We start from the raw sequence: 8,406 nt of genomic DNA, 5'->3' as shown, positions 1-8,406 counted from the left end.
GTAGCCTTGAATCCGGAGATGTTCTGACTTACCTGACTTAGTTGTATACGTACCTTGTATTTGTTTGGAGTCGCTGGTTTAAAGCCAATTTGTTGAATTAACAACTGAGTGGTTTGTGTTACCGTGATGCTCTGTACCTCAAGGGAACACCCAACGCCCCCCATGTTCATCTTTATAAAATGATTGTGTGGTGTCCAGTGCAAAGTTTATCATGTCGGGTGTCTGCAGAAGGCTCATGATGCACTGAGCACGGTGTTATAGGGATGTTATAGTGATTGTTAATGTTATAATGAGGTTATAGGTTATAATTTCATGTATATAGTTATGAGGCTGAGAATGTGTCTTCATGGCTTAAAGCAAGCCCAGACAAAAACTCTCCAAGAGCAGAGGGGCAGTTCACACCTCATCAGGGCAGGTATGGGACAAGCCCAGCCCAGCCTCACAGGAACAATGGACACTGGCTTAGGCAGCAACAAAAGAACATTAGACCCTTGAGGGAGTCACCCCCCCCGCCCCCTTCCTTTGGGCAGTCTGGGACTGTGAAGAGGTGATGCTCACCTGACTCTGAAGAGGGGTGGGACAAAGCCAGGAGGAAAGAAAGGACATGAATCATAGAATGTCAGGGTTGGAAGGGACCTCAGGAGGTCATCTAATCCAACCCCCTGCTCAAAGCAGGGCCAGTCCCCAGACAGATTTTTGCCTCAGATCCCTAAATGGCTCCCTCAAGGACTGAAGTCACAACCCTGGGCTTAGCAGGCCAATGCTCAAACCACTGAGCTATCCCTCCCCCCAGAGAGTTGGGGCCCCCACAAGAGAGGTGCAAAAGGGAGACATGATAAAAGGGCAAGATGTTTGCTCTGCTCTTCCCCTCTCTTCCACCTACATCTACAGACACCACCAGCACCAAGCGACTGGGGTGATGATCAATGAGAGACTGACTGAAAAGTAAGCAGCCATCCTGTGGTGAGAAGCATCTAAGTTTTTAAGGACAGTGAAAGTGTTAAGAACAGCTTAGAATGTGTTTTGCTTTTATTTCATTTGACCAAATCCGACTTCTTGTGCTTTGCCTTATAATCACTTAAATCTCCCTTTATAGTTAATAAATCTGTTTGTTTATCCTACCTGAAGCAGTGTGTTTGGTTTGCAGTGTGTCAGAGACTCCCCTTGGGATAACAAGCCTGGTACATATCAGTTTCTTTGTTAAATTGATGAATTTATATAAGCTTGCAGCGTCTGGTGGGCATAACTGGGCACTGCAAGACAGAGGTTCCTAGGGTTGTGTCTGGGACCGGAGATATTGGCTGGTGTCATTCACCTGCAAGTTGCTGGGAGCGGCTTCCATGCCAGAGGCTGTGTGTGACCAGCCCAGGAGTGGGGTTCTCACAGCAGAGCAGGGTCAGGCTGGCTCCCAGAGTCGAGGACTGGAGAGGCCCAGCAGATCACCGGACCGGATAGCACCAGAGGGGAACGTCTGTGAACTGTTATTTAGTTAGGAGCCTTTTTACTAACTGTCTTTGTTTGTATTTTATACCCAGTTTGCTTTGTGTTAGTCCCATGAATATCGCGTCCAGTGACAGATACGGGAGGGAGTGCTGGCTAAATGCAGTAGCTCCCTTTTGAATACCCATTCCGGGTTACACCAGCCCTGCTCTGAGCTATTCACCTCCCTTATTCTTCAGGGAGATGAGGCGTCCCGGGCGGCGCCAGGAAGATCAGCTGCAGCACGAAGCCCCCAATCCCTGTCAGCATCTTGCTCCTGGTAGAGTCAGGCTGCACCTCTGTGAAAATGAGCCCAAGGGTTCAGGCTTAGCCTGGCCTCCTGTTCCCCTCGTCACAGCCCTGCTCTCTGCCTCCAGCAGTGGGGGAAGGGGCTCTGATACAGGCCCATCCCCAGAGAGTGAGAGGTGCCCCTGCAGGCTCAGAGATTTCCCCACACTCAGAGGCTCTTACCCCAGTGCCTGGGGAGGGGCCCCCCAGGCTGACGTGCTCTACCTGTCCCGTGTAGACATCCCCGCACCAGGGGCTCATCTCCAGCATCACCAGGATCTGCAATGTCAAGTCTCTGTTCTAGAACAGTTCCCTGCACATCACGCCAGCTACCTGCCCTGCCCATTCTTGAACCACTTGATCTGTATTCCCGAGGGGTAAAACCCCAGCACAGAGCAAACCAGCAGGTGGGGGTGGGGCTGGGAGTCTGATTTTCTGGGGAGAACTTTCCCGTTGGGCTGACCTGGGAAAGGAATGGGGATGAGACAGGGATGGAGAGAGGCTCCGCTCACATCACCCTTTCCAACCACCCGGGGCTGGTTCATTCCTGACCCTTGGCTTAGTTTGGGCCAAGTTCAAAGTGAAATGATTGTCAAACAAACAAATCTGCTCCGTGGAGAACCTACTGCTGACCACTCCCATCCCACGCCCTCCTCCCACTGCTTTGACCCAGATGGTGCCGTCCGATCTCTCCGCTCCCAGGAGAGGGAACCCTACCCCACGCTCCCCCTGCCACATCTACCCTCTTGTGGGTTTGCACACAGAGTGTCTCTCCTGCGGCCTGGCTTTGGGCCAGCACCTGCTGGCTGCCCCACCCTCCGCCTCGTGCCAGGCCGCCGAGACGCCAGCATCGTGATCACAGTGAGTGAAAGCCTGCAGGGCCCAGACATCCCTGCCACATCCCTCATCCATCCCACTGGTGCCCTGACCTTCCCCAGCTGCAACAGGGGATGCTCTGACAGGGAGAGACGGGCACAGAGCAGGGACCCTCCTCCTGCCTCTCCCCCTGCAACCACCCCCCTCCATTTCTAGTCCATCAGTGCCACACAGTGCTCCGCTGGGTCAATGGGGCTGGCAGTGACTGCCCAGGGAGACCTCCCTGCTGCCCCACCCCACTCCCTGCAGCACAGGCCCCTAGTGCCAACCTGGGGCAATGGGGAGCCCTGACTGCCCGGGGAGAGCCCCCTCAGACAGTGTGTTTGGATCAAAGTGTTTGGGATAAGAGGGTTTGTGCCTAGCACAGGGGTTGGCAGCCTTCGGCACGGGGCCCATCAGCGTAATCCTGCTGGCGGCCTGCAAGACAGTTTGTTTACCACCTGCAGGCACAGCCCCCTGAGATCCCAGAGCTGCAGTTCACCATTCCCAGCCAATGGGAGCTGCTGGAAGTGACGCAGGCTGCAGGAACATGCTGGCCGCTGCTTCTCACAGCTCCTGATGGGCCCTGTGCCGAGGGCTGCTGACCCCGGGCCTAGCATTTTCCATTAATTAAACAGTGGACTTTCTATGAGCTTGTATTGTCCAGGAGGGTGCAACACACATTTCTGGGGACAAGTCTGGGACTGGGAATTGGCTGGTGTCTCTCTGTAACAGAATTCAGGCTCAGAGCACCCATGCAGCATAGCCAGGGTGATTTACATGCTGGAGGCTGTGCGTGAACAGACCAGGAGCGGCTACTCTCACGGTGAAGCAACGTAAAAGGCACCCCTGTTTGGAGAATTGAGGGGATGTGGCTGTTCATCAGTCCAGCTAGTACCATGGGTAATCTCCCAGGGTGGTTGAAGGACTACTGAAGCCAGAATCCATGTTAGAAGTGGGGTTAACTCTGGTAGGGTTAGGGTTAGGGTAGGGTTAGGGTAAGGAGCCAGGTGCGGATTCAGCCCCAAGGTCTATGGCCCCAAGTGAGGGGCAGATCCTCACATCTGAGCCGGTGCTGCATCCTCAGGCTCTGGGCTCTCCCGTTCTGACGTCCGGGTGGCCCCTGGAAGGAGACAGCAGAGGGGATGGGTTATGGGGTGTAGCGGCCTCCCCAGCCCCACCCCGGTAGGGAGAGACTCACCTGCGTATTCTCCACCACAGCACCACGGCCACGGTGGCCACGGCCAGAGCCCCCAGGGTGATGCCCACGGCCAGGCCAGGGCCCCAGGGCCTGCTGTGCCCTGTAACACACAGGGGTGATGCGCTGGGAATGGGGACTGGAATGTGGACCCTGTTCCCAAGGACTCCCTCATAGCCCCCTCTGCTCCCCCGACCCTGTCCCATTGCCCCCCACCCAGCCCTCTTCCCCCAGCCTCCTCTGCAGTCCCCCCGTGGCCACAACCCAACCCACTGCCCTCAGCCCTCCACCCAGCCCTGTTCCCTTTGTCTTCCTCACTGTCCCACCCCCATTGCTCTCACATGCCCCTACCCGGACCCTGTTCCCTCATTATCCTCCATTGTCCCACCCTCGCAGCTCCCCCCACATTCCCACCCTCTCAGCCTTCCCACATGCCAGTGCTACTCCCCTCTGTTCGACCGCCTCTGGCTCCTGCCTCTCTCCCCAACCCCACCAGCCCTGCCCCATTGTCTCCCCTCTGCCACACTCCATACAGCTCTCCCCACCCCACCATCCCATTACTTCTCCTCTCAGCCCCCAGCCTGCTTCTCCTGTGCCAGTCCTGTCCCATTCCCCTCAGCTTTCCCACCCTGCTCCCCTGATCCACCCCCACGCCCCACACATCTGCTCTGCCTCCCTCTCCCCACTCTCACAGCCCGGGCCCTGCCTTGCCTGAGATGTGCAGGAAAAGCCCCCAGAAACCATGACCGCACTACCCCCCCCAAACCTCCAGGGATGTGCACCTACCCCAGGGGATCAGCAAGCTCTGGCCCCCCAGGCTGCTGTGCTGCACCTGGCAGGCGTAGCTGTGCCCATCGCCCAGCCCCACGGACAGGGAGCTGCGCAGCTGGTAGGTCAGGTCCACGTTGGGCAGGATCCCGCTGGAGTTCAACCTCCAGCCCGGCACCACCTCCTCCCCGTCCTGCAGCCAGGCCATGCGGACGGGCCGGGGGTAGAAACCGGTGACCCGGCAAACCAGCAGTACCGGCGCGGGGGTCCTGGCTGGGGGAGGCGCTCGTGCAAACACCACGGCGACTGGCCGCTCTGAGACAGGAGGAGAGAGATGGGGCAGGGGAGAGGGGACGATTCAGTCTGAGCCTCAGGACTCACTAGCCAAGCCCAGCTCCACTTCCCGGGGTCAGGCGTTGGCAGCACTGCCCTGCTCAGACCCCAATTCTGCCCCCTTCAGTTACCATTCCTGAAAGAATCCCCCTTCACTTCCTGTCTTAAACTGCTGTGCAGGGTGGCGATGAAATAGCGACTGCTCTCCAGCCTAGATAGAGCTGCGTTTGTACACAACACAAGGGTCCCTGTTTAAAAAGCCCACCCCAGAAGTCGCTGCATCTCAGTGAGCGCAGAGTGGCGTCCAGCCTCACCTTGTCTCTCCAGAGACTCTTTCCCGTACTGGACAAAGCTCTTGAGGTCATTGATACACATTGTTCTCAGGAGAAACTGAGCCATGGCAGTCGTGCTCTTATCCTGGTTAAGAAAGTCCCGTGAGTTGAGGGCCAGCTTATGCCTGTGCTGAGCGACCCAGGTGCCCTCGTCCACGCTGAAGCTGATGAAATCCTCCCCATTCACCGCTGCATCACAGAACTGCCGTGACGTGCCATTGGGGTGGAGCTCGCAGCCGATGGAGGCCTGAATGACAAAGGGGTCTGGAATAGAAATGGAGGGCAATGAGGACAGGCCATTGGGAGGTCACTAGGGGGACAGGGTAGGGGCAGAAATTGAGAGACGGGGGAATAAAGACATAATGTCAGGTGGAATGAGGATGTTAGGCCACAGGATGGCGGCAGGCTTGTGGGGTGGCCCTGGATGGAGTTAAGGGCACATTGCGGTTTCTGTTTAGAGCTGATGTTTTCAAAGTGCTCTGAGGTCCACACACATAGTCAGATTGGCTCAAAAATCACTGCACTATATCGGGGCCTGAGGCAGAGTTTGTGGTGCAAATTTGTGGTCCCTTGGTCATGGGTTTTGTTAGATACAGACCCCCACCCAAATCACCTGCCTTTTAAATGTTAATGTTTTTTAAAGAGATTTGTGATGCTCTGGAGAAAATTATGTCCCTGAGCCTTAATAAACGTACATCCCTGGGCTCCTCTGAGCTCAGCTCTGGGCTGGTAGCAAGGACGAGTCTGGCTTCCCAGCGTTACAAAAGTCCCTTGGCCTCGGTTCTGTGTGTGGTGCGTACGCCCGGCAGTGACACGCACCTGAGCCCACAGACAGTTCACACCTCTGCCAGCGATTGTTTCCTCAGCAGTGCCTCATGACACACCGAGTCTCACACTCACTCAGCCAGAGAGGCAGAAACCTCTGAGCCCCAGGAGGATCCATCTGATCCCCGTCGCTGAGAGGTTCCTGTGGGAGTGAGCTGTGATTGCAGGGCCGGCTGTCACTCTGTTGTGAAACGCACCTGCCCAGGCAGATTGCCCTGAAACTAGCTCCGCTCCAGCAAGGTGCAGGGGACACTTTGTGGTGCAAATCTGGGGGCAAGTGGGTAAGGGGTTCCTGAGAGAAAGTCTCGCCCAAGGACCTGCTTTTAGTGCTCCAGCACCAGACACCCAGCACAGACACTGGGCTGAGAAGAGGTGTGCTGGGTCTGTCCCGTCCCACTGTGCAGAGATGGCTGTGAGGGTGGGGAGCAGGATTCGCTTAGCTCTGCATTTCCTGCCTTTCCAATTCTTGTGTTGAAGGTATCAGTTTTCAATGTTCAGGCTGGCCAGGTTCCAGTGGCATGAACAAGAGCCTTTGGTCGGGCACATGACTGTGAAAAACCATGTGCTTATGCTCAGGGGATGGGACACGGGGCTTTTCTCCTCTGGGGGCGCAGGCTGCAACCTGACCACAGAGCTGGGGTACTGGCTCAGCGGGGTGGAGAATGGGTAACGGGGCCATTCCCTTCTAGGGCACACGGGCTCCATTCAGCCTAAGGGCCAGGAACTGGCTGTCTTGCCCCCGATCCACCCTGTCAGGACACAGTTACTGGAGTGAGTGTGTCAGTGTTCAGCTCTTTGTTGGGTGTGGGGACCGCTCCATACTCACAGTGCTCGTCTTCATCCTTAACCACTTTGTTCATAAGAGGGTAGAATTTTGACAGATAGTCATGGAGCACTGTCTCCAGGCCCTGCCACTGTTTTGGAGTGAGGCCCTGGTGGGCCCAGGGCTGCAGAAAGCGGATCTTGCAGGTGCTGCAATCCATGGAGTGGGTCCTCAGGTCCCTGAGCAGGGCCAACCCCTCCATGGTCCTAGAACTGGCATTCTGGAAGACAGTGGTTTTGAGTAGCCGGAGGGTGAGAGACTCTGGGGGGACAGGAGGGGAGGGGAAACAAGGGGAGGACAAACCAGGTGAGGAGAGAGATTAAGGAGTCTCAGGCTTGTTAATGCTCCCCAGCTCCAGGGTTTTCGTGCTGAACCATAAACTGCCGCCCCCTCCTCTGGACGAAGGACAGGCCCATCAATGGCTATTGGCCAGGGTGGGCAGGCATGTGTGTCCCAATATGTCTTTTAGTCTATAAGGTGCCACAGGACTCTTTGCTGCTTTTACAGATCCATACTAACACGGCTACCCCTCTGATCCCTAACCTCTGTCTGGCGGAAGCTGGGAATGGGTGACAGGGGATGGGTCACTGGACGATTCCTGTCTGTTCATTCCCTCTGGGCAGGGCCGGCTCTTAGATTTTTGCCTCCCCAAGCAAAAACAAAGAGCACCGCCCCGTCCCCTGAATGTCGCGTCGCCCCAGTCCCCACCCCCCTGAGCACCATGCCACTGAAGCCTGCCCCCGCCGAGCGCCGTGCCGCCCAAGCTTTGGTCTGACCCAGTCAGGCCATTCTTATATTCTTATGTGGTGCTGCCCCACCCTGGCCCTGGCATTATATCATGCACAAACCCCTCCAGTAGCGAAAAGGCAGAGAGGGGTCTCCACTTACCGGCCAGGACCCCCCATGCCCAGGCCAGGAGCAGCAGTGGAAGCAGCATCCTGGCAGGGGGAGTGGGATCCAGGCTCTGGCAGGTCTCAGTGCGGTGAAACGAGGGGCCCAGTCTATGGGCTGTCGGTTCCTCCCCAGGCCACAAGCCTCGCCACCAACTTCTCTCTTTGTCTGTCTCGGCTCAGCTCTGTGCCTGCAGCTGCCAGCCCCAGCCAATCCCGGCAGAGGGAGTCGGGGAGCGGCGGCAGCGCGGGAGGGGGATCCCCAGCGGCAAGGTCAGAACTAGGTTCAGATCTGCGCCTAGGTCTGCAGGGCTCACATTCATGGCCAGTGTCCTGCTCCTCACCCTGCCCGGGAGCTCCACCCACAGCAGCACCCACTGCCCTGGCACAGCATGGAGGGGCGGTTCGTGGGGATGGAGAGGGAGACTGCCCCCACTCCCGCTGCAGTGACAGGCCTGTCCTGTGGGGCTGGGCCTGGCTGCCCCCAAGTGATGGGGGAGATCAGGATGAAGAGATAGGCTGGGTTGTTATTGTAGGGCTGCTGGGCAGCGCTGGGCTGTGTACAGACTGGGTTGTTATTGTAGGGCTGCTGGGCAGTGCTGGGCTGTGTACAGG

General features: G+C 57.0%; 1 protein-coding gene across 1 annotated transcript; it reads right to left on the bottom strand.

The window, feature by feature from the left end:
• Window positions 1–3,680: 3,680 nt before the first annotated feature.
• LOC116815862 (antigen-presenting glycoprotein CD1d-like) lies at window positions 3,681–8,000 on the bottom strand. The gene is made up of 5 exons (XM_075069937.1): window positions 7,790–8,000; window positions 6,905–7,183; window positions 5,236–5,517; window positions 4,607–4,903; window positions 3,681–3,745 (listed from the first exon to the last, which is right to left on the bottom strand). The coding sequence occupies exons 1-5, from the start codon at window positions 7,836–7,838 to the stop codon at window positions 3,681–3,683; spliced, it is 972 nt and encodes a 323-aa protein (XP_074926038.1). The 5' UTR covers window positions 7,839–8,000.
• Between the last annotated feature and the right edge of the window lie 406 nt (window positions 8,001–8,406).

This window comes from Chelonoidis abingdonii, chromosome 10, assembly GCF_003597395.2.
Source record: "Chelonoidis abingdonii isolate Lonesome George chromosome 10, CheloAbing_2.0, whole genome shotgun sequence".
Taxonomy (NCBI): domain Eukaryota; kingdom Metazoa; phylum Chordata; order Testudines; family Testudinidae; genus Chelonoidis; species Chelonoidis abingdonii.
The sequence above is the reverse complement of the archived record's forward strand: the minus strand, read 5'-3'. Positions and strand labels throughout refer to the sequence as shown.